At 34.4% G+C, this 26234-nt stretch overlaps 2 protein-coding genes across 2 annotated transcripts in view; one reads left to right on the top strand and one right to left on the bottom strand.

Moving 5' to 3' along the window:
• LOC145668173 (vacuolar protein sorting-associated protein 4B-like) overlaps positions 1–1958 on the top strand; it is an 82955-nt gene extending 80997 nt beyond the window's left edge. The window contains exon 12 of the mRNA XM_081735799.1: positions 1820–1958. Coding sequence (XP_081591925.1) covers positions 1820–1825 — 6 coding nt within the window. The 3' untranslated portion in view covers positions 1826–1958. The remainder of the gene's footprint in view (positions 1–1819) is intronic.
• Positions 1–26234, bottom strand: part of wit (kinase protein wishful thinking) — a 265285-nt gene that overhangs the window by 5771 nt on the left and 233280 nt on the right. The window contains exons 10-13 of the mRNA XM_081735795.1: positions 19305–19497; positions 17089–17301; positions 8594–8728; positions 4527–4655 (exon numbers count right to left, since the gene is read on the bottom strand). Of these exons, the coding sequence (XP_081591921.1) occupies positions 4527–4655; positions 8594–8728; positions 17089–17301; positions 19305–19497 (670 nt within the window). The remainder of the gene's footprint in view (positions 1–4526; positions 4656–8593; positions 8729–17088; positions 17302–19304; positions 19498–26234) is intronic.

Genomic DNA, 26234 nt, shown 5'->3' with positions numbered 1-26234 from the left:
TCCAAAGCAGATTTTTCTCGAAGTTTCAATGTGATTTCGACATTGGTAACAAAACGTTAAATGAAAAAGCTTTGAGCAAGCCATTATTGTAATTTTAGTTTTAATAAATAACAATTTCTTAGTCAGCCTTTTAAGTTACTATCAAATTTCAAATGATATTACTTGAATTAACTTATAAAATACAACACTTTTCTCTTCATTGACATCTGCATATCTCTAATACAATACGAACATCTTCCATGATATGAATATTACAATTGTTTAATAAAATTTATTTTAAAAGGGGTCAGAACGACCAAATGTGCATAAGCATACAAACAACTTCTTGATTAAAGAAAGAAAGAAAAAAAGAAACAAACAAATAAACAAAAAAAAAAAAAAAAAAGAGCAGATATGTTAAGTTGTAGTAAATATAGAATTTTCCTTTCTAACAATATACTATGAAAATTACTATTGCAAAGATGGTAATGGTGTGTAACTTGGACAGTCTTTTGTGAAACCAATGGTGGTCAATGTTTTATATAGATATATTATAGAAGATTAAGCAGTAAAAATTCTCTAATTTAAAACTACTAAATCATGCATCATACATCTATGTACGATTACATTAAATTTTAGGCCAACAACTTTTCAAAATTGACATCAGCTCTAATTTACTGTATTGAAAGTTCACCTTTCTGTTTCTGGTCTACTATAATCTATACTAATATAAGATCATAATTCATGGTGATATATATTTTTCTTCTCGCAAATCAGGATAACACGATAAAATGGCATATACTACCGAGTGCTGCTCCCAGATGGTGTATGTGAGCAGAGCTACGGATTTGAAAATGTCCCCAAGTTCAACTGGTGAGCGACAATAGTCAGGAATAGAGGGCACAAAGAGTAAACCACGTTCGTATGTGAAAACAGAACTTCTCCGCGGCAAGACTGCACAGGAGTGCCACACAGAGCTACGGGAAGCACTGGGTGCGCGTATTGTGCCCTATCGAACAGTGGCGAGGTGGATTGAGGCCTTTAAATAAGGCAGTGTCGACTGCCGATCTTGTATCGATGGATAAGGATGACGAGTAATGGTGGTGGAACAGTGGTCTCGCGGTGATAGGCGCTGGACACTTACGAAATTAGAAGAGCACACAGGAACCCGGTAAAAACAGTCCAGCACATTTTACAAGAGGACCTGGAAGTGAAAAAGCCACTGCATGGAAAAAGTTTTGCTACCAAAACGGGCATTTTGTTAGCATTTCGACGTGAGATGGCTTACGTTACCGAATCATACAGTAAATGGTATTCAGCGCCTTCCTCATCGTTGGCAACGAACCGTCGATCAACTTGGAGACTACTTCGAAGGCTGCTAAACATCGTGGATAACTCAAGAGACTCGTATTGTAACGGATTTGCAACCATGTGCAGGTAGTTTTGTATAACTTTCGTTCATCCCATAATAAAGCAATGTTGTCCGGTTGCCTATTTTGTTTCCTCCATACGACGGCCTCTTATATGCAGTCTTCCTTTGGTGACACCACTCAGTAGTAAATGTCATGTACTTTCCAATGTCAATCATCGATTTTTCGTGTTATCCCACATTCGCGAGGAGGAAAAAGAAAGTTGCCTGACTTACGATTTAACTCTCGTATATCATAATAATTGCAAAGAGTGATGTATATGCTCTTTTAACCCAAAAACATTGAACCGATTTCCACGAAACCTTTACTAATGGTTTCTCCAGGTGGTCAGGATGGTCATATTACATGCATTCAAAAAATACTACACTACAAAAAGTAATTACTAATTTTTGTACGAATATTCTTTTCAGGTGTGAGAGAGTGATTTTGCCGGCTCTCGACTTTGCATTTTGGGAGAATTGTGGAAAAAATCGTTTCGGCATACTTACAATTTTGCCTAATAAGTGTCATAAAACAACACGTTACGGATTTCATGTTTTACGCAATTATGAGTATGCTATAACTAAATAAATTTATTTCTTTCCTATAATTTACTAACGTTTGCTACTAGGAGCTTCTTCAGGAAAAGTATTCCTTGAATACAAATCTTGAACTACTTCTTCCTCTACATCCTTGTTTTAGTCTTTTGTTTACTCGTTCTTGTCCTGAATTTGTACAAAATAAAATTTTGTTGGATATAATCACTGTAGTAAAAATAACATTCATACACCACTAAGAAAGACAAAAGTAAATGTGCCTGTAAACAAAAAATTAAAACAAGGATGTAGAGGAAGAAGTACAAAATTTGATCTCAGGAAATTCGTTCCCTCAAAAAAGCTCACAGCACCAAACGTGAATGAAAAATAGAGTGATAAAAATGTTCACACAATTACAGATAAAATATTTATTTATGTTATAAAATACGAAAATCAACCGTTTCAAGATACAAGCATGCAATGAACTGCATATCGACTTTGGAAAATGCATCTAGGTAGAGAACTCTGGATGCGGTGATGTTTAGTGAAGTCGAACTTTAAGTGAATAAGTTACTTCAGCCAGAATTCAGGGAGTTGCACTTATGTTTCAAATGTGTATCGTTAATATCTGTTTCCACGAGAAGAACGGCTATTCAGCTAGTTATTCTATAACAATAAGATTGTTTAAGAGGTTAATACGTGCTAAATAAATAAATAAATAAAATGAAATGAAATCTTTGAGTTTTACGTCCCATGGTTATGCCGGGTAGGCTAAAGGAGACGGTGATGATGAGTAATGAATGAAATGGTGGAATGAAGAAAGTGGGAGGACACGGGAGAACCCTGAGAAAACCCACGCACACGGTGTTTGTCCACCACAAAGTTCACTTGGCGGGATCTGGGATCGAACCCGGGACCCCAAGCACCAGAGGTGAACGCTCTACCACTGAGCCACCGCGGCCCCTAAATAAATAAAAATAAGTGAAAGATTTCACTGCATGTTTGAGTGTTAATTAGGTAATTAACGACGAAATGGTGAAAGCGGATCAGCGTGTTCATCTGAAGGACACTGCCAGGGAGCTTGACATTTCCTATAGTATTGTTTACGACACTGTCCACGATTCGTTGGGATTTTGTTGGTGGGTTCCTAAGCTTCTTAATGAAGTCAACAGAAGCAACCGAATAGTTACTCCGCTGGACCATTTGCAGTGCTACGTCGAGGAGGGCGACATTTCCTGGACCTCATTGTCACTGGCGATGAAACGTAGAGACTGCATTACACCCTCGAGTCAAAACAGCAGCGTATGGTGTAGAAACATCCTGGCTCGCCAGTAACAAATTCCGAACATCATCGATCGGTAAACTGATGCTCTTGGGGCAATCGGGAACTACTATTACTGAGTTTCCTGCCAAGAGGTGAAACCATCAACCCAGAACACTACTGTCGCACCTCTCCCATCTGCGAACAGCGTTTAGGAAAAAACACCAGGGTATTCAGGATGTTGACGATGTTTTCCTCCACGACAACGCAAAACTGCACGTGGAAAACAAAACAATCGCCGAATTTCACTCTTGGGAGTGGGAAACTATGAAGAATCCCCCTTACAGTTCAGTTTTTATCCCCAGTAATTATCATCTTTTTGATCCGCTGAAGAAGTTCCTGACAAGACAGAACATCACGAACGACACCAAAGCGCAGAGATTCGGTTTCATGATTAGCCAGCCGCCTTATATGCAGCTCGCATTGAGAAACTTGTTGTACGGTGGTGCAAGTGCCTTACCAGATGTGATTATGTGGAAAATAGACAAGGGTGCGTAGAATAATGTGTATCCTTGTTTTTCGCTTATGGTTTGTAACCTGATAATAAAACAGGAGGCGCAGAGACTATCATCTGCGAATATTTTTTTTTGCCCAAAAAAAGAATGTACTTGAACTGCAAAGAACGCGGGCGATAAACGGAAATTTTAAGAAAGCACTGATCAGCATAAGGAAGTAAAATCATAGTAAACATGGGTCCGAATTCACTTCGTTTTTGAAACAGTGCCACCTGAAAGCCAAAGAAATTGGAGAAAAAGTAATGTAGCGCGATATATCATAGCAAGCTTTAATTAATTAATTAAAAAAAATAGTATCCAAATTCACAGGGAGGAATGATTCCAGAAGAGGTGAGAATACAGAAATCAATTGTGCATTTTTCCAAGAATTGTACAGGGTGGTCCAAAAGTAGTTCTACATCCCTGCATTGATCAAGTATAACATTCTAGTTTACAGATTTATTTGCTTCGACTGCTTCGGGCTTAAGTTATAAGTAAAAAGGCGTTAAGAACAAATAATAAAGAAACTAGGTCTATCTGTTTGATAACAATAAGAAATGATATAAAATACGGGACGGGACTGTATACGTACTTTTGGACCACCCTGTATACTAGTACTATCCCCCTTAATATTTAATTTCCTTAATTTGCCCTATTTCGGAGAAAGGGCTTTGACCCCTATTAAAAATGGTTTATTTTAATTGCCAAGAAAACAAGAATATAGTAATTAGCATAATCGATATGCAAACTGAACACCAAAGTAAAACACTTTATGTATGATACTTACATGGCTGAACCGTTGGATTCGGTTCGGAAGGAGACATTGTAACTGTTGTTTCTAACGTAGCCTCTGAAACAGTTGATTCTCTGAGATCTTTACCAAATGCACTACTTTGGCTAGACAAGACTGATCCAGCTGGAAAAAAAACAAAACAAAAAAATGAATCTACAAATAAACCCCAACTTTTTATTTATATCATAGAATGACCAAATGGAACAGTACTTTTTTTTTTTTTTTTTACTTGAAATATTGAAAAGTTTATTTAAAAAAGTACAGAAATAATACGCAGATAACATAACGAATGTGTACATAATGTGACCAAAAGTATCTGGACATTATAGGCGAAGTGTGATTTTGAGTTTGTAGACACAGGACGTCACCCACCACGTGGAATGTACGAGTAGCATTCACTGTCAACGAGACAGCGCGAGAGCGCAGAATGAGCAGTTCTATTAGATCATCAACTCCAGATGATTTGATGGTATCATGTGATAAGTTACTGTGGGCTCTTCAAAATATACCCAAGACTGCTGTTTCCGATATTATAATGAAGTGGGAACATGATGCGACATTTACAATCCAAAAGTGAACGAACTCGCCTACCATTTTAATATCCAAAAACCGTCGAACGTTAAGGACGATCATTATTAGAAACTGGCAATTATCTATCGACACCGCCATCAAGGTACTACACAGTATATCAGGATTTACTCTTAGCACGATGCTGTTTCGTCATGCAGTGTGGAAACTTGGTTTCCATAGTCGAATAGTTTCAAATGAGCCAAACACTATACCGAAAAATGTTGGGAACTCATCGTATAGTGTTTGAAGAAACGCTTCAGAACCACGAACAATGAAAAATAAATAAATAAAATAAAAACATTGTTTGGAGTGACGGATGATGGTTTACTATGTGGTGTTCCAATAGAAGTGTGAGAGTTTGGAAAATGCTGTTGAACATAATTTACAGGTCTAGGTTGAAGTTTGGATATCAAAAATTTCAAAATTTGGATTGAAATTTGGATTACAGAGATATTACAGTGCGTTGTGTTTCTGGAGGACTTGGGCCTCTTGTTGCTCTATACAGCAATATCACGGTAGAGTCACCTCTTACTTGTTTACTATCAGTTTGGGATGAGCAATGAGTATATCAATATAATAGATTACTTGTACATATTGCACAAACTGTAGGGAAGTGGTTTCACAATAACGCACCAGTAACAGACTGGCCTGCGCAGAGTCCTGATTTGAGACCAGATAATATTTATGGAATATATTGAAACGCCAAGTATGTACCAGACCTTGAAGACCTACATCGATGCCTACCCTTACTGCAACTCTCCGCGAACAATGGGCTGGCATTTGCAAGGGAATCATGTCACCTGATTGCAAGAATGCCTGCAAGAGAAGAAGCTGCGCTGTCATAATAGCAAAGGATAGGTCAACGCCGTATTAGGCGCTATCATTTGAGATGGATCAATGAACAAACTTCGACTGCAATTTGAGGTAGGTGTCAGAATACTTTTGACCATATAATACACCAATGACACCATGCACCTTCAAAATATTTCTAATTTTCCTTTTTAACTGACTCTTAAAACAATAACACATGAAAAAAAAAAAAAAAAAAAACTACCAATTCATGAGCTTCTGGGCTGCTATTTGAATTAGTTTTGTAAAAAGTTTAAGAAATTAAGCACAGAATTCAATTTTCAAAAGTACATCACGAATAAAATGCTTACAATTGATAGAGATATTGATATTTACATGATCAATATTTTTCAGTTTCCTTTTTCTTATAGTTGAATAAAGTGAGTTGCCTATGGCAAGTAGAGAATAAATAATACGTTAAGGAGTGTCTTAAAACCTAAGCCGTAGTAAAGTACTTTCTCGAAACCGTCAACGATGTGAGATAGTCTGAATCTAAGGGTTCTTTTCAACAATCTAAAGGCAAAGTAATCCATTGGAGAGGTGTTCGGTAGCTTAACAAGGATGTCGCTGTACTGAATGGCATGTATTCCCGTTGCGTCCTCTATATCCGAAAAAACTTCGCGGATGAAAGACGAGTAATGGCTTGACGCCTTATTTTGATGCAGTAATAACAAATGAGAATCTATACCATGGAGAGCTGGGACTTCTGTGCAAAACTGAGGGGTCACGACAATTGTTTGATAACAGGTCGAGTTTGGTTTTGACTTTGGCATTTTTAGTTACGCAGTGGGTGGATAACTTACTATTGTAACTGAATTCTGCAAAGATTATGAAACACCTGGGGAAATTTTCCACAGTTTCTTGATACCATAGTTTGAAATGCTTTTATTTAAAGTGTGAATGGTAACATATTGCCTGAACTTTGTTTCAGTTGACAATGTAAAGTTACCACAAATTTCCACCTTTCATAGGCAAGGTTCATACACTTTGTGATTATTCGTGGCAATGTGCCGTGACAACTTATGAATTCAACTTTTGTGCCGCTTGTTTAGGTTTAATTTCAGGTTAATAATGGTGTTCATTTTCATTGAAGTTCCCAATTTCACTTCAATGACTCTGTGTTACTGGATTCAGGCCAGTAACAAAGGCTTTCACTTTCTGAATCTCTTCGAGGTACGCCCTGGGCTGGATTGTGCACTTTCCTGTTTCTTGCTTCCGTCCGTTTCCCTGTGGACACGATATGAGCACGTCAAATTCGTTACCAAAGATCGGAAACAATCTCTGTTTTGTTTAACACCATTACATGTGGTACTACTGGTTAAATTCTATTAAACAGAGTTAATATTTGCAGCAAAACAATTAGACTACAACACTAAGAAAAATAAATAAATAAATAGAAAAAAACAGGCTGACGAAAAAGAATCTACCACCATATTCTCACGGGTGCCCAAACATATGAAAATACTAAATATTCAGCAGCTTATTTATGGTATTCAATTACCTTTCCCGAAAGGATTCTCAGTTCATTTATTTTCAAATTTATCGCTACTAGAGATGGTCATCTTAGAGGCTGTCCGTAACACATAAACTAAATCATTATTGTGATATTCGAGTGTTTTCCAGATTGGAGGAATGAGCACGAACTTCATAAAAATCAGTGAACTGGTAAACTGCAAATTCAGTTTCCAAGATCAACAGAGGATTTAAACAATACCATAATCTCCTGAACAAAAGGAAATGAAACTTTACTTCCGAAAGAAACATTCCCTACTTTTGCGTGCTACTGTTGATAGGCATTTGCTTGCTGTCGCAACCTGCTTTTAAAATTCCCTAATACTGGAAATAAAACTGATTTATCTCGTATACAATTGTCTAGTAATTCAAACTTTGACATTTTCTTTAGCGAGTTTTATCACATTCGTAATATTTCGAAAAAATTAAATATTTACGTTTTACGTCTCACGGTTATGCCGCTAGGCTAAAGGAGACGTTGATAAGAAATGAATGAAATGATGGAATGAAGTAAGGAGGAAACGGGAAAACCCCGAGAAAACCCACACACACGGTTTATAACAGCGGGTAGAAACCAGTAATAATTATGTAAAATCTGTGAAAGTTGGCATTTCTACATTACTAATCCGGGATCAAGGAAAATTTCGACTATAATTACAGCAAACATTCATTTCCATTTAAAGCAATTTGTACAGCCAGAAACAATATTAAGTATAGGTTGGAGATATAAGAAATTATGACTTCAACCTATACTTAATATTGTTTCTGACTTTACATACATGCCCAGGGCAAGGATTATCCAAAAATCGCCTTTTGTAAGATTATTCTGAATATTATTCGTTTAAACTTTTAAACTGCAACATACAAAATAATATTCAACTACTTAAATCCTCTGAAACGCACTTAAAGTTTTCGTTAAAAATAGTATGTTCCACATTAAAATATTAACATTGTAGAGTATTTTCAGAGTTTTCATTAATTTAACATGGTACCTTTTCTTAAAAAATATTTACAACACGTTTATCCCGATTTTACATTATAGCATTAAGTACAAATAAATAAATAACAAAATAATGTCAATGTTATATATTATATTTTAATAATTAGGTCATAAATATTTCAATATTCACCTGTATCTTCACCTGAATCCATTAGAAGTCTTCCTTCCTCATTACTATTATGAGAATTAACAGCACTTCGGTTAATAGATTGAGTTAAAAATGTTGGGTTTATGGTAGGGCTAATTCCTGGAGCATAAATTGTAACTGTAAAATAATAAATACATAAATAAATAAATAAATAAAAATAAAACACTCTTTTACAAGAAATACATAACAGTAAAAAAAAATGTCAGTACGCATCGATTTCTGCTTAGATCCAAGAAAATATCAAATATTCTGGTAAGGTGTGTTGCAAAATGACAAGAATGCTGCGGATATGACACTTTTACTAAACATATAGAACCCAAAGAATAAATATGAAGGGATGCACAAAAAAGGGACGTGTACATACCAGTGCCGACGCCGGCTCTGCCGGTATCATGTGCAAACACACTAATGGTTTGGTACGTTTTAAAGCAAAGAAAAATCCTGTATTCATGAAACCATTACACAGTGGAAAAAAAAAAAACCGAAGATGGAAAATATAACAATCGATAAAGCTTTATTATATGTCTCAATAACAGCTGAACGAATTGATATGAGTGAAAGTAAATCTCGAAACGTACTTTCGAGAAAAATCGAAAAATATATAAACACACGTTGTACGATAATCACGTTACCTATTAAGATTAAATTGGTCTTGAACTATACAGTAATCAAGCTTTTCATTATGGCAGGAGGAACACGACAGTATAGAGAATGGTTAACAAAATATAGCCCGAAATTATAATCAATTCTTAAAGTTTAGTCTTTGTTTAACTATGATATTGTCAAAAGATAATACATATGGCGATTGACAGATCATATCGTCACTATTTTGCAAAAAGGGGATAACTGACAAATTATAAATTTCTCAGAAGAAGGAAAAATAGGTTATAGTCTACCTTTGTGTCAGTTATACCGCTTGCTATCTCTGGATTGGTTGGGTTGTAGTTATAACCGTTTCGCATAATTATGGGGTCTTTAATTTCAAATTCAAAAATGCGGTTATCTTAATTTCGCCAAAAATGTCAGTTACCCTCTTTTTACAAAATACCGACGATATGAAGATAATAAAATCACATGCTTGAAGCTGAATTCTCATGAGTAGATTTTGAAAAAACTAATTTTTTATGGCATTAAAATGTATGTCGTTCATTACCAGTGGCGTATTTACGATTTTGTCTCGGGCGGGCTTTGCTAACTTTATTCCTGGAAATGTGAAAATTCTGCAAGATATTTCATTTACTTAATACTAGCAGCGTTCACCCCGCTTCGCTGCGGTCACCCCGGAACGCAATAAACGTTGTTACTTAGATAATTTTTACTTTTTCGCTTTCAAGTGATATGATAAAAACCATAGAAGATTGCAGTAAATGTTAACATTATATCGCCTGTCATTTATGTTAACCCGCCCCGCTTCGCTGCGGTCACCCCGGAACGCAATAAACTTTGTTACTTAGATAATTTTTACTTTTTCGCTTTCAAGTGATATGATAAAAACCATAGTAGATTGCAGTAAATGTTAATATTATATCGCCTGTCATTTATGTTAACCCGCCGAGTGACACGGTCATGCGGGTTGCATATAAATACGTTTATTTTTATACCTATGATGAACTAACAAAGGATTTGTACGTTATGGACACTTGAATGGTCAATTATCTCAAGACACTGGTAATTAAAAATTAAAGTGATATGATAAAAACCATCTAGGGTCCAAATCCTAATAACCCCCCAAAAATGAAAGAAATTGGTTCAGCCGTATTAGCGTGATGAGCTAACAAAGGATTTGTGCGTTCTCTTTTATATAATAGATAGTAAATAAAATTTCGGAAGGGGGCTTAAGCCCGGAAGCTTTCCCCCTTAATACGCCACTGGTAATAAGGTCTGTAGATTGGCATATATATATATATATATATATATATATATATATATATATATATATATATATATATATATTTGTTAAGGGCTAGGAATGGTGCAGAGAAAAAGTTTAACAATTTCGTAAATTTTCTACATAATTTGACAACAATTGAGCTATTGGTATTACTACGGAAACTAATTTCTCTGCTTTTTGAGAACTTGTTAGGATTAAACAACTTAAGCTCTGTCAAGGTTACGGAAAAATTCGTTATGGGCCACGAAAGCGAGGCAGAAAACATCAACGCCCAAATATAGGAAGACCTACTGAAGAAGCACCATTAGCTCCCAAGGACATATCATCAACGTCTACGCCTCCAAGTGACAAAACTTCTTCAGAGAATCTTCAGAAAAGAGAGTCTAGTATTCCTTCTACGGATTTTGAAAAGTCGTCCCCAGAAGCTTTACAAAATCATGGAGGATACACATATCAACATCAACTAGAAAAAGCAGCTGCCTGGCACTACCATTCTTGCAGAAGAATCAACTTGATAACATCTATGGATCTTCTGCTGAATAAACTTCATCCAGAACTGTTCCAGAATACCAGATGATTACAAAAAGACCAATTTCTTAAAAAAGACATTCGCATGGATATGTTGGAAATGCACTGCTGTTCTGGCAATTTTTATCTGTTTTACCTTGCACATATGCAAACATCTTTGGATTTATAAGATCCATGAACTCTTTATATAATTATGATCTAACATGAGACACTTGCCATGATTCGATGCACTTACCGTGCATTTACCATGAATTTCCAACATCAACAACAAAATACTTATATGCGAATAGAACCAGGTGTTTGTACCCTATTAAAGGGCACAACAATCGGTGAAGTACGCTCAGTTGGACTTTCATGGAGAAGAGAAGTGTGTGAGGAAGATCATAAAGTCCGAGAAGATCTATGCTGGTCAGAGAACAACACGCATTAGTTCTTGCGATTAACTGGTTTCGAAAGGATACGTAATGTACTGATGATGACAACACCCATGGTTATGATACGTGCCGTCTTTGCTTGTTGAGATAAATTTCCCTGACACGGTCAGCTGTTCAACTGGAGCCAGATGTTTAGATGAACATGGTCATGAATACCCACCATTATGGCCATTCAGTCTAATGGTGGCAACAGCAACTGATCACGCATTTTGTAGAAGGACGTCAGTACCAATCGATGAAGGTATTTCAGATGCCAATTCTGGATTATCCACGGTTGTCATCCCTGCTGACATAAAAACGGCGCCATAATAACAACTGATACAACTACAGCAGCAAATGGTCTTATAGCCGTGGATGGAATCCTGATGCTTGAGAAAGTGTTAGAAAGTCATAGTTATCAAGAACATAATTTACCCGATGCGCTGGATAAGCTCATCGCCAAAGTGGAGGCTAGGACCAAGAGCAACTTCTTGAAGCAAATGACCAAGCTTCAGAAAAAGGTCCGAAAATTTCAAGCACCGGAGGCTGAACAGATAGCAGTAAAAATAGAATAATACAGTCGTTTGTTAGAGCGTTGAATTGGAAATGTGGTGAACACAGTGGTGAACGAACTACTTACGTGTCTTTTATCAGAAAAAGTACAAGAGGAGGAGGAAATACATATTTTAAAAAGAGTAATTGCAAGTTTCGCCACGAAACTAATTCAATTTGAGAGTCGACGTTTGGAAAATCTAAAATCACGTCTACGCCATTCGACAGTTTGGAAATGATTGCTATTTTGCAGCAGAACATGACGTCAATTCTCCATCTTGAACATCTATTGGATTTGTGTGTGTGTGTGTATATATAATATTGTACAAAATGAATACTATATATATTGTATAATTGTATTTATAATTTTGTCTTTAGATATAGATAAACGTTAAAATTTTATTTAAAAATGTAAAAATTAAAAAAAAAATAAAAACTAGAAAATCCAAAAAAAAAAAAAAAACATAAAATTTTAAAAATCTAAAAAAATTGAAAAACTTCAAAAATACAAAAAAAAAATAATTGTGTAATGCACTCCTATATGGTGTATATAATGTAAATAATTGTAAAATAGCTTAATGTTGTGATTGATATTGTAAATATGTAAATTTTATATATGTGTATATAGTTTATTGTAATTAGAATGTAAATATTGTGTGTAAATATTGTAAAATAGTCTTTTGTAAATACTGTACATATGTAAATATTTAAATATGCCTTTTATTTTCTTCTTTTTCCTTCCCAGGCTATGAGCGTATCAAGGGTATGCTTCGGATGATGAAATCAGTCCCATAAAGGTGAAACATATTATAAATGAAAATATTTAAGACTGAAAGAAACAATATCATTTAGAACAGGATGAGTACGTAATGCATAATCAAGGTTGTAATGTTGAAAATTCCTTATTATTCATATTCCTTAGCTACTCGATTCCCGGTGGGGCCACTCGGTCGAAAAAGTGTAAAACGCTTTTTCAGGCCAGCCACCCTGAATGAGGTTCTCCTGAGTTTTCCTCATTCACACCAGGCAACTGCCGGGGTGGTACCTAACTTATAGGTCCCAGGCCGCTTCCTTCCTTCCCTTTCCCCGGATAGTGTGCTCACCGAAGGACGTCATCCCTTAAAAACGTGACGGGCTAAATGGCCTCAGATGCCGAAAGCCCAGAAATCTAAATCCTAAATCCTACTCACCATGCTGAAGAAGATATTCTTGGGTTTTACTAATTACCTCTTTCACAGTGAAGTGCAGCTTATTAGATAAGATGGCCAATCTTCCTCCGGTTTATTTTAGTTCCAGAGATGTGGTTTCTCAATCTATGTTATTTTCTTTAAATAACCCTACAGAAGTAATTTGGTAAGATTTGATCTAGTGATCCGAACAATCAATGGATGCCACTACTTTCACAACGTATCCAATTTCTATGTTGACAAAGTGCGTATACAATTAAGGATCAAATATATAAAAAGAAGATTAACTACAAAGGGCTCTGCACATACAACGACAAAACTGTCGGTTGGAAAATATCAATTTTCACTAGACTTCTATAAATGGACGTGTTTCTCATGGGTTGTATGAGGTGTAACATACGCCGACAAAACTGTCGGTTGGAAAATATCAATTTTCACTAGACTTCTATAAATGGACGTGTTTCTCATGGGTTGTATGAGGTGTACCATGCAATCTTTTCTCAAATGGTCACAGGTATTTTCTCTCTTAAGAAAGTAAGCAACTTCCGTATTCACATGAAATCATTTCAAGCAGGGGAGTCAGTTGGAGTGAGTTTGAAAATATAAAGTAACTAAGACGGTTCTGTCGCTTTTTCACTCACCACTTTCGAACATCGATATGCCACCTAAGACGTACCTGGAAAATCAAAGATAGTCCCTCATCAGCATCGATGACTTTCTGCCAACGTTCTGGAAAGCCATGGATTCCATCGCGGTAGAACTTGGTGGGCCGTGAAGCGAAGAAGGTATCAAGTGCAATTTGCACCTCTACTAGGAATTTGAACTGGCGTCCTCGAAGGTGATTGTCCAAGGAATGCAACAGGTGATAATCGGACGGTACAATGTCCGGGGAGTATGGCGGATGCAATAGTGTTTCCCATCCAAGGCGTAGAATGGTGTCCCGGGTAATCCCGGGCAAAATCTGAAATGGCGCTACTGATTTCAAGACAACATAATAACCGGGAATAAAAAGTTATGCTATAAACAAGGTGACATGTTTGTCGTGATTAACATTTCGATAAGGTTAAATATAATCTATTAGATAAAAATTAGAATTTTCAGATATTAAAATGTATACTTCCTAACTGCACAGAAGATAAGTACACTGAGAAAAATCCGTTCTCCGGACAGCAGTATATTGTACAAATATACAGAATCCTCTTGCTTACTACAGAAATCAGTATGGAGCATACGTTATTTATATGCTACATACGCACTGCCCTTAGATGTTGCATCATGCCATTGCAGGGTGTCTGACATCTAACAGTCTTCCGTATATTACATACATATGCGTGAGTTACATTCGTCAGCTATATGTTATATACGTCCGTTTGTATGTGAGGTCCTGACCGCCTATACTGTTTCATACGGAAAGTACGTTTAGATGGAACACTTATACAGGAAGAATTATACAACATGCGTTTCCAGTTATAAGTTTGCTGTACGTTAAGTCCAAATGATACGAAAGCACTAAGTTTGATATATGTGATTGTCAGTGGCGTACCTATACGATTTTGTTTCGGGAGGGGTAGGGGCTTTGCTAATTTTATTCCTCGAAATATGAACATTCTGTAAATAAAATTTCGGGGGGGGGAGCTTAAGCCCGGAAGCCTTCCCCCTTAAAAACGCCACTGTCTATTACCAACTGCTGTACTTGATAGTTTCTACTTTGCTGGAATATTTTATCATTTTAAATGTATGTATGGTATAAGAAAAGAACGCATACATTAGTGTATTATTAAACTCAAGTTACCTTAACACACAATGCTTCGATTCTAGTGCAGAATAATAAGACATTTCTTCGAACGTTTATAAGTGAATGTGTATACACAGTGCGTATACAGATCAGAAACACAATCAATCTAAAATGTCAGGAAGAAAAAAAATGGGGCCATGGTGCTGGAGGAGAATCGTGGGCAGAAAGAAAGAGACGTATTACAAGCAAACGAAAAGTAGTTTTGGCTCTGATACAGAAAAGAAGATTCAACACTACTGATCATTTGATTTGCTATTCAGAGTGGGTTAACATGCTGTTGAAAGGAAATCATTCAAGGAAGAACCCAACATGGAAGATAAAGAACAATATGTCTGGATGATATGAGAAGACTACTATATAACAAAGAAAACTACTACCGAATACACCAGAAGAAGAAAATAATAATCCACGTTGCACATTGATGTTAAGTTGAAAAGGAAAGAGTAATACAATCCTTATTATCCTGCTACCTATTTAACAAACTCACCGCTCTTTAGTTTCCACGATTTAAAAAGAAATAAAATTGAATAAAAATTCTAGCCTTATGAAAAGTATGGTTGAAGAAGTGAACTACCGTAATTTTTCCTTTGATGATTTATCTTTGTCTTGGAGTATTCCTACATTTCACTCTCCCATAAACCATTAAACACCAGAACGTTTCTGAATCTCGTCCAAGAAACAAAACAATGTTTTACTCACATTTATGTGTTCCAGGGAATATAAATTGTAGCAACTGACAGGTATTTGTCACTCCAATCCATTTGACATTTAATACTTCGAGATCCAAGTGTTTATTCATTAATTGTGTTAAACAACCTAGGACTTTTACGCATATTTTGAATAACTTTTGGCATGAACGTAATGGCTACAGATACAAACACTTGCTATATCCTGAAAGTAGTTTTTCAGACATTTTAACGGTTTCCAGAGTTTCACTCGGACGTGGGACGCGAAAATTTTTTTACGCCGCCCGAGTCTAGCCCTTGCTTCGGTTTCAATGTATTAATAATGGAACAGCGTTTGGCAAAACAAAGCATTCAAAAACTTCACACGTACAGTTTGCGTATTATTATAAGTTTACAACTTTTTTTTTTTTATCCAACTTGTCATGATTATCATCTATTTTGCAGAACGTATGCTTTACTTACCTTCCTTCTTTTATTGCCTGACTAAGCTTAGTAAAGTGCTCTGCTTTATAAACGGATCGACATGTTGAGCATCGGACTTCTTATACGTATACTGCAATAGTGCTGCATCATATTTGTTATCAAACAAGAGGGATTAAAATCAGAAATCTCAGAATAATAGTTTGAACTATTTGAATAGTAAAAGAAAATAGTTTGATTTGTTTGTTTATAGTTTTTCATGTTGTTCATCACCGAAGTTACATTAGACGTGGACCTACAGTTTAACGTGGGATCCACACCACATGAGTTCCTGCAGGGAACACAAAATATTTTAAACATACCCCACCCCCCAAAAAAAGAAAAAAACGACAGAAACTGTAAATGCACATATGTCGAGTAAATTATTAGGTGATGTGTATTTGAGTGGACAATTAAGTTCCATATTTTAGATAAGGTGAGAATTTCTTTATTAAGTGACGTATGCTAAGAGCAGAGACGGTACAAACTGTTGATCGATTCTTGACTGTTTGTTGTGTAGTACTAGTTGATATGGCATTGTTTAATGATCTATATTAAATAATTATAAAGGTGGTGATGTTTTAACCTGAAGAGCTTAATTTAACATAATGTATCTTGAACTGGTGTTTTAGCACTGTATGTGTACAAATAAAGGTAGTACTTTGTAATAAAATTCAGGGTAATATTTTCCCATAGTCACGAGAGGTCACAGTTCTGTGCTGTAGCGTCCTATTCATGTTATGAGTATATTCTGTGCTGATTTAATTAACTATTTTATATTACTGAGATGTAGGCCTAAGTGATTACGTAAGGAAATTAATAACAGTACATGAAACCCTTTTTGAGGAACATCAACAGAAATTTATTTCTATGTAGAAGAATTACGAAATATTCATCATATGAACATATAAACTGCAGTTAAAGAAGTAATTATTCATGATTCAGCAAATTACGTATACAACTTACTTCTTTGTCGTTCCCACAGAGACGGAATTTCTTGTAAGCGCTCTTTCACACATAACGCTGTTAGTCTAGCTTCTGCGTCCTGGTCCCAACAATCTTCTATTGTTTCTTTTAATAGACGGACAGCTGCTGAGTCTTTCCACAATTCTGGAAACAACGGCCGCGCTTTATGCCTGGATACTAATACCTGCATCTGCTCGAATGTCGGATGATGACCTGTTAGAAAGACCAATTTTAAAAAATAACATTAAAAGGAACAAAACTTTTAATATAAATTTATCGTAATTTAGTAAGATGTTATAAAATTCATTTACTGACAAACAGCAACCTCCAAAGCTCTACTGGACAGAGCATACATTTATACAGGGTGTCTACTAAAATTCCAAAATGAAATTTCGTGACCTTTTCTTTCCCAAACCATAAAATTTAATAACATTCTCAAGAGCGAATTTGGGTGCTAATCGGGTCGCATTTTCATGCATGTGATAGAAGCGTACTTTGCTTGCGATTTGGTAGCGTCTAAAGCCGGCCATAAACATTTTTGGTGGTGAATTTTGACGTTTTATAAAACAAAATTTTCCAGTCTATACTTATATTTGTACAGATAAAAAAAAAAAGTCGTGGCCCAAAAGCTAAATTTCTTGACTTTATGACCATTATCTGATTTCGTGACTTTTTCATGACTTTCGTAGCCGATCGACACTTTGCTATACCACGGCCCGAGCAACTGCAATTCAATAATTACGATATGCAACTTAACTTATATGATCAACAGCTATGATGGCTCGTTAACTGGGTAGTGTGCACTACCCGTCAGAACAGGGACTCATGAACCTCTTTAAGTTTTCTACATTGTAATTCGCTACTTCTTAGTTGACTCATCGCCTCCACAAGCTTTTTACATTGCAATTCATTACTTCCTAACTGAAGTAAAGTCCATGATCATATACATGGAACGCACGTATAAAGCCATTCGACTACAAGAATGCGGCTACATAAGTATAAAAGTAATTCCCTTATCATTCTTTTGTTTCGTTTCAATGAGATTCAAAAAGCTAATTTACACAAGTATGAAATTTTGTGTTTTTGAAAGATTTGTTTCTCGTTTTTACTGTTTTCCTGCAAATTTATCTAGTATTTAATTATATCAACTAATATTATTTCACACTCAAAATCTTCAAATATTCATATGAATGGAACGTAATGGACAATTTGATTACAATCAAATATCAGCTATTTATTAACATGAAAAGAACTACTGTATATGATTGAGTTAAAATACCCATATTTATGCACATTTATGAAAAATAAATAATAAAATTGTTAACAGTGCGTCGCTGTAGTACCACAAGGATAAAAAAAAAAAAAACATCTTTGACTGATATTTCACTGTATAATAAGCATGTCTTCTCACGTTTGTAGCTTACAGTCACTCATTTTGTGTTTCCATATCAAGCATTCTAATGTGCAAATCAAGAACAAGCCTGAAGTATGTACAAACAAGTAGTTCAAGTTAAATCCTGAGAAATTTGCCAAATGGAGTCCTCAGCGGAATACAATAACGCACTTAAGATAACTAAGATATTATTCGTCTACTATATGTGATTCTTTTAGAAATATTCAGAGTAACATCCAAATATCCTGTAATTAAGAATTTTATTATTCATTTATTATATTGTTCTTTTCAGAAACACTACATTATATTTATTATATTCATATTGTAGCTAAACACCCTATGTACGAAGATACTGGATGTCATTCTAGTTATCTCATAGCAATGTTAGCTGTTATTTTTATTTCCAAACCTAGTGTTGTTACTACTACTGCTACTACTACTACTACTACTACTACTACTACTTACTACTAGGAGACACGGTTGCTCAATGATAAAGCACTCTTCTTTGGTGAGGAGTCTCTGGTTCAATCTCTGACCAGACGAGTTTGTAGTGGACAACATCGTGCCGTGGATTTTCTCCGGTTCTCCCGTTTCCTTCCACATTGTCACTTTACCAACTGTAAAACTAGAAATGTCATTTTGTTGTAGTTGTTGTTCTTCTTCTACTTCTACTACTACTACAATAATAATAATAATAATAATAATAATAATAATAATAATAATAATAATAATAATAATAATAATAATAATAATAATAATAATAATAATAATAATAATAAGAAGAAGAAGAAGAAGAAGAAGAAGAAGGAAAGACATTATTTACCTATTTCGGCCTCGAACGGCATCCGATAAGGTGGCACTTCAACTCCCTGATACAAGTCTGTACATCTTGTGGCTATCTCCCACAAGACTAAACCGAGGGCATATACGTCTATTTGTTTTAACGAAGATTCACAATCCCGAAGATTTACTGCTCCTTCCAATACTTCAGGCGCCATGTATCTTAATGTTCCTACCTGTAATCAAACAGTCATAATGTAAGCAAATGAAATCTTACACTATTAAAAATCCGGTACCAAATGAATAGAGAAAGAAAAAAAATAACAATGCAGATATCAGTTGACTTAATCTTACTGCTTGTGTACGGGTAAGATTACTTGTTATCTAATGTTGCTTTTTTGACGGAAGAACTTCGTTTAGTTCTCACACGGTTCTTAACGGTAATGAAACCGACAGGCATTAAAAATAGGTTTTATTGGGTTTTGGTTAAGGAGTATACGAACAAAATTTCGCATGGCCGAAATCTCGCCACCCAAAATCTCACTGGTCAAAGTTTTGCCGTTAAACAACATCGCGGCCCGATCTCGCTGGGCCAAAACTCACAGGTCAAAATTTCATGCGGACAAAACCTTGCCATAACAATATACATAAGAGTCTCTGAGGTCAATCGAAAATGCTTAATTTAGAAACTAGGAGTGAAAAATCTGGCAGTTCAAAATGAATGCGTATTTTATATACAGGGTGTTTCAAAACAACACCGACAACGTTTGAAAGGTGATTCCTGACACCAGGATAAGATAAAAAGTATAGACCAAGCTGGGTGCACAAATGCGTCCTATCGGTATTATACGCTGCCGAAAACATGAAAAAATGAACTTTAAAGGTCTATAGCTCCAAAACTATGGGACCTACCGTAGTCGGGTCAAGACTTCACTTAGGAAATAATATGTGTCCTATCCAAAAATCTATGTATCAGAATCCTAAAGTACTTACGCAATAATTTTTGTAGAGGGTGTTTGGCTTTGGGCATTTGAACTACTCACCAACTACCTCTATATAAATTGTTGTGGAAGTACCGGAGGGTTGTGAAACATGGATATTTGGATAGGGCACAGATTGGTTCCTGAATGAAGTTTTGAAGCAACTACAGTAGGTCCCATAGTTTTGGAGCTATAGATCTATAAATTTCATTTTTCATATTTTCTGCAGCCTATAACTCCGAAAGGAAGCATTTGTACACCCAGGTTGGTCTATACTTTTTGTCTTATCTTGGTACATTTTGAACATTTTACACTGAAAAAAACACTATGAGAAATTTCGTCCCATGAGATTTTGGACGATGAAGTTTTACCCTAGGTGAGATTTTGGTCCACGAAGTTTTGTATCCAAACCGATTACGAAACTGGAACAGATCTTCCGGCAAAAAACGATTCTGGAAGCAGAACCTAACGTGATTTTCTGATAACAATGGTTCCCATCTCGGTTCTAAAAACAATTTTCCGAGAAAATATTTTGCGACATCGAAATCGTAATTGATTTTCTGAGAAAATTGGATCTGCTTCTAGTACCAATACTGAAGTGGAAGTAAAATTACAAAGGAAACAGAAAGAGAGTTGATAAACCTGCTGTAGGTGGTTTCCTCGAGTTATCATTTCACGGTTGCTCAACACGGTTTACAAGTTTTAACTATCTTGACCTACCAATGTTTACAAATTATGACACCAAGTTCTGTTAACAGAACTGATATGTCGACAAGATGCACTTCGGTTCTCTTTAGGAAACACACCGAAGTACAGTTTACAGTTCTGTTAACAGAACTGATATGTCGAAATCACTTCGGTTCTTTCAGAAGAACGCCGAATTACAATTTTCAGTTTCGTGAACAGAACTGATAAATCGCAATGAATTTTGATTCTCTTCCCAAAGTACAACAAATTAAAACATTTATTTAAAAAAAAAATGATTAATAAGAAAGGAATGTCGTTTCCGTTACTATAGAAATTCTTCCAACCTAAATTACGTAATATATGTATATGATGAGTGGCACAACACTACCTTAAACATATACCGCCAGACTTGGGCAGGAAACACTTGCACTCAAATGGCACGAATTCTTTTGTTCATTTTGTGGAGACGCTGTGAATATCACAAGAAAGGAAACGTAAAGAGCATTATTAACTATGTCTAGATTTCTGATTAAAGAATTTATCGTTCAGTTTAAAGCTTGTCTTTATCATTACTCATTTGAAATAATAAAACCCAGTTAAAAAGCGCAAAAGAAAAGGTCCCAATCAACGAAAATTCAACAGCAATTGCACACAATAAAATAGGATACTTAATTAAAAAAAAAAAAAAAAAGTGTTCTTTGCGTAGCAATAAAAACATTTTCCCAGCTCCCTGAAAAATACTCTCTGCTTTTTCCTAGTTGCTGGGGATCCTATATTCAATGCCTGAATGAGAGTCGGGTGATAATTTAGCGTACCGTTCAGTACTGATGCTACCTCAGGCGTGGACTTATAGCTAGCTTAATGTGGGATTCGTATTACATGAACTCCCACCGGGAATCGAACCTGGGTATCCTGCGCCGAAACGCGTATGCTAACCATAAAGCAACGAGGAAGCTCAATATATTCAGTACTGTGAACCGAGAAAGTATATAGCTAATGGAAACTATGAAAAAGTATGTTGTTAAAATTGTTTCGTTGTTACTTTATAAAAAAAATAAAAATAAAAAATAAATAAATAAAAAAATAAAAAAAAGAATAAACATACACAAAAGACACAAAATTCATTTCGTTTCGTGTATTTAGAACTCTTAACCAATTAATGTTAACCTCTTTTGGACAACTGTCGCAAATCCGTGATCCATTACAGCATTTTATGTGACTTTGTGTGTTCCCATTTTTCTCATATTAACCAAATTTAAATGTTATTAATTATTGTTAATGTTGAATTTGAGTCATTATATCAATCTAATCTCCAAAGTAAAAGATGACATGAAATTTATCTGCACCATCGTAATTTATCGCACCACCGTTGGCAAAATTGATAGTGAAATTAATGCCTATTTTTATTCTTTTTCTTTGCATGACAATTGAAGTTTGATCTTTTTATGTTAAAAAGAAATAGTTTTGGCATATAGAGAAATAGGTGGTTGATGTGTTCCCTTCTAAAGTGGTAAATTCATTTCATTTCATTTCGGCCTCCAATTGGACACCTTCTTCATGGGCACGACCGTTCAGGTCCAGTTGCCTTCTTCCTGTTTATGTAATAAATATTACTGTAAAATGATAACATTCGAATTTGTGTTTCACATGAATCTTTGTCCTTTAGAATTGCCAGGATTCAATGGGTTAATTTCTGTAGATTTGAAAAATTGTATTAAATAAAGTTGTTATTAGCACTAAATTGTTACAATAAATTTGTTTTAGTGTAAATAGTAATTTCCCAGCTATTCTTTTTTTTTCTATTTTTAAGATGGTTTATTATCTAAAGTTCTTGAAAATATACTTTTTTTTTATAAATTTAAATTGTTGTCTTGGATGAATTGTAGTAATTTTTTAATTAATTCCCAATTTTTTGTGTATATAATCATGTTTGTAGATACTGGAAATGTATGGAAGTAATTAAGAATATGTGTATTGAAAATATTTCTTTTTTTATGTAACAGTTCACATTGGAATATTAGGTGATTTATATTTCCTATTTCTTTTCCACACCAGCACTTGTTTGTTTCTCTTTTTTGAATTATGTTCAACTTATAGGGCGTTAAAGCAGTATTCAATATTATACGATAATATAAAATTATTTTTGATCTAGGCCAAATTTTGAGAGAATCCCATGTATCCTCCTGTGTTATGTCTGTTAGGTTCCAATAATGGATGCCAGGTCCTTCTCTTATTTTCCTTTTCCATGAAATGATATTTTCTTCCATTTTATTTCTTATCAGATATTTAAAATTGTAGTGAGGAATTTTAATGTTCGTTTTCATTCCTGTGTCAACTGCATTCTTGGATAGTTTATCAACTTCTTCATTCCATTTTATATTTACGTGTGCCTTTGTGTATATTAATGTTATTTTTACATTATTATTTTTTAGCATGAGATATAGCTTTTTAATCAACATTATGTTCCATGAGGTTTGAATGTGCCACTTCGGATTATTCACTGCTTTTATAACACTTAACGCATCCAAACAGATACATGCACATTTAATGTTAAATTTTTTTATGTATAATAGTGCTTGCCTTATTGCAAATGCTTCATCTTCAAAAATAGACATTGCAGTAGGTAATTTATATTTTTGTATGACGTTCATATTTGGAATTAATATAGCCGCACCTACATTTTTGTTCTGTTGTTTTGAGGCATCTGTGAATATTAAATGACATTCATGAGGTAACATATCAATGTGTGATTGCCAAATGTTTCTATATAAATTTGGTATAATTTCTGATTTATGATATTGAATGTAATTAGGAATGATTGTTGGAATTTTTATTAAATTTACTTCATATTGAAATATAAAAGCCGGTATTGAAGGTGCTTTTGTAATTCTTGTTTGTAGTTCCTTAAGTTCATTGAATATTATATATATCCAAGGTAAATATTTATTATATGGTAGTTTTTTATTTTGATTCATAAAATTCAAATTTATTAATTTATTAATAATGTCTGATGATGCTTTTGCTATTCTGGATAATACAAAATTCGATGTTAGTTTAGCTATAGTTATATTTAATGGGAATTTTTTGTAGCTTCTAAGATTGCATTTTTTGGACAAAATCCAGGTTGTGATAGGATGATTTTAGCTGCATTATATTGGATTGATTGTAGTTTGTTATAAAAATTTGTATCATTCGTATTAAAGAACATCGCACCATATAAGATTTTCGCCATAAGTGTTTGTTGATTTATTAAATTAATGACATGTGGATGAATTCCCCATTTTTTAGCACTAACACCTTTTAAGATGTTATTATATTTGTCTGCTTCATTGGATAAGTAAGATAAATGAGCTCTCCACTTTAGCTTTGAATCTAATATTAATCCTAAGTATTTAATTTGTTTCGAGAATTTCAATTGAGCCTTTCTCAATTGTATCTGAGGAATGTTCTTTATTTGTTTCTTCGTAAATATAGTATAAGTGGATTTTGTCCAATTGATGTCTAAACCATTATCATGATTCCATTTCTGTATGATTTCAATATTATGTTTAATTTTGCTTATACCTGTTCTTAGATCTTCCACTATTTCGTAATTAATTACGTCATCAGCATATATATATAAATTTGAATTCTTATTCAATAATTGAGCTAATTCCAGTACGAATACATTAAATAGAATTGGACTAAGTTTACTGCCTTGTAATAGACCCATCGAAGTTCTTCTTGGTTTGGAATATGCATTATTAATTTTTATGTAGACTTGCCTGTCATATAGTAAATTGTATATCATGCGTATATATTGTTTTGGAATTTTCAAGTTTATATTCACAAGAGACAAGAATACATTTTTTTCCTTCTTTAGGAAGGTTTATATAATGAATATACTGGACTCCATCTATTCCAGGCGAAGTATTTTTTTAATGTTTTTTAGGACTACTTCTAATTCCACTTCGGAAAAATGAGATTCCGTCTGTGTGAGTTTATTGTCTGTAACCTCAAAGTCTAACATGTTTTTATTATTTACATTGTCCGGTGTAAGATTTTTCTGAAATTGTAAAATCCAATCAATGTCCGTAGTATTTAGATTATCAGATATTGACGTTCTAGGATTTTTATTTAGTTGTTGATGTAAAAATTTCCAGATTGATTTTTTTGGTGTTTGGAATGATAAATTATTACAAAATTTTTCCCAGTTATTTCTTTTGATTTTATTTAATATAATTTTAGTTTGTGATTTGATATTTTTATATGTTAAGAAATCTACTAAACTCTTCGATTTTATAAATATTTGAAATGCTAGACGTCTTTTATTAATTGCTTTTTGTGCTTCTTTATTCCACCAAATTGGTTTTTGCGTTAATTGTATTTTGTGTTGAGCTACATTTTTTTATTTCAAATCTTTTATTTTTTCTTTGGTCTTAGCTGCAGCCTGAGTTATCATATGATTGAATGTGTTGATCTTCCACTGATTATTACTTAAATACTGTATGTTTTTCGAAATTTCCTGTTGCTAGTTTTGCCAGTTAAGTTCACCTGCTATATTATTAGTTTTAGAAGAGAATTCAGATGTATATTTTATCGGTTCATAAGGTGCATTGGATATAAATGGATGCGTTTTAATTAAAATAGGTTTGTGATCACTACCAAATGGGTCAAAATAAACTGTCCAGTCTGCTTGAATGAGATATTGAATTTTGCATATAGTAATATCAGGTACACTATTGCCTTCTAAGGTGATTCTAGTGGCCGTTCCGTTATTTAATGCTTGATATGATGATTCTAGTAAAGTATTGTTTAGTATGTTTCCAGCCTTATTATTATATGTCGCTCCCCAAGCCTCAGATTGAGTATTACAATCGCCCATAATGTAATCTATATCATTTTCCAATATTAATTGAGACCAAAACCGGCGGTCTGGTACAGTAGATGGTGGAATATAAATATTTACAAACTTTGTATTATTTATTTCAAAACCATATAGTTGTATGTCTTTGTAATTGTGGTTAATTTTTAGATTTAGTGGTTTAAAATGTATATTCTTTTTAATACAAGTAGCTAATCCTCCGTAACCATCCTCTCTTAGATGTTCTATAATATTATAGTTATTTAATTTTAGTGGAAATCTTATTTTCCCCCATGTTTCCTGAAGTACGATCACGTCTGGTGAAAAAATGTTCATTAAATGTAAAATGCCATACTTTTTTGTATAATAACTTTAACAATTCCATTGTAATATCCTTAAACTATACTTCTTATCCATCATCAATAAAGCGTTACTAAGAAAAATTAAGAAAAAAGAAAAAAAA

Source organism: Thermobia domestica, chromosome 13 (assembly GCF_964235325.1).
Source record: "Thermobia domestica chromosome 13, izTheDome1.hap1.1, whole genome shotgun sequence".
NCBI classification, from domain to species: domain Eukaryota; kingdom Metazoa; phylum Arthropoda; class Insecta; order Zygentoma; family Lepismatidae; genus Thermobia; species Thermobia domestica.
This window is presented reverse-complemented; position numbering and strand designations above follow the sequence as displayed.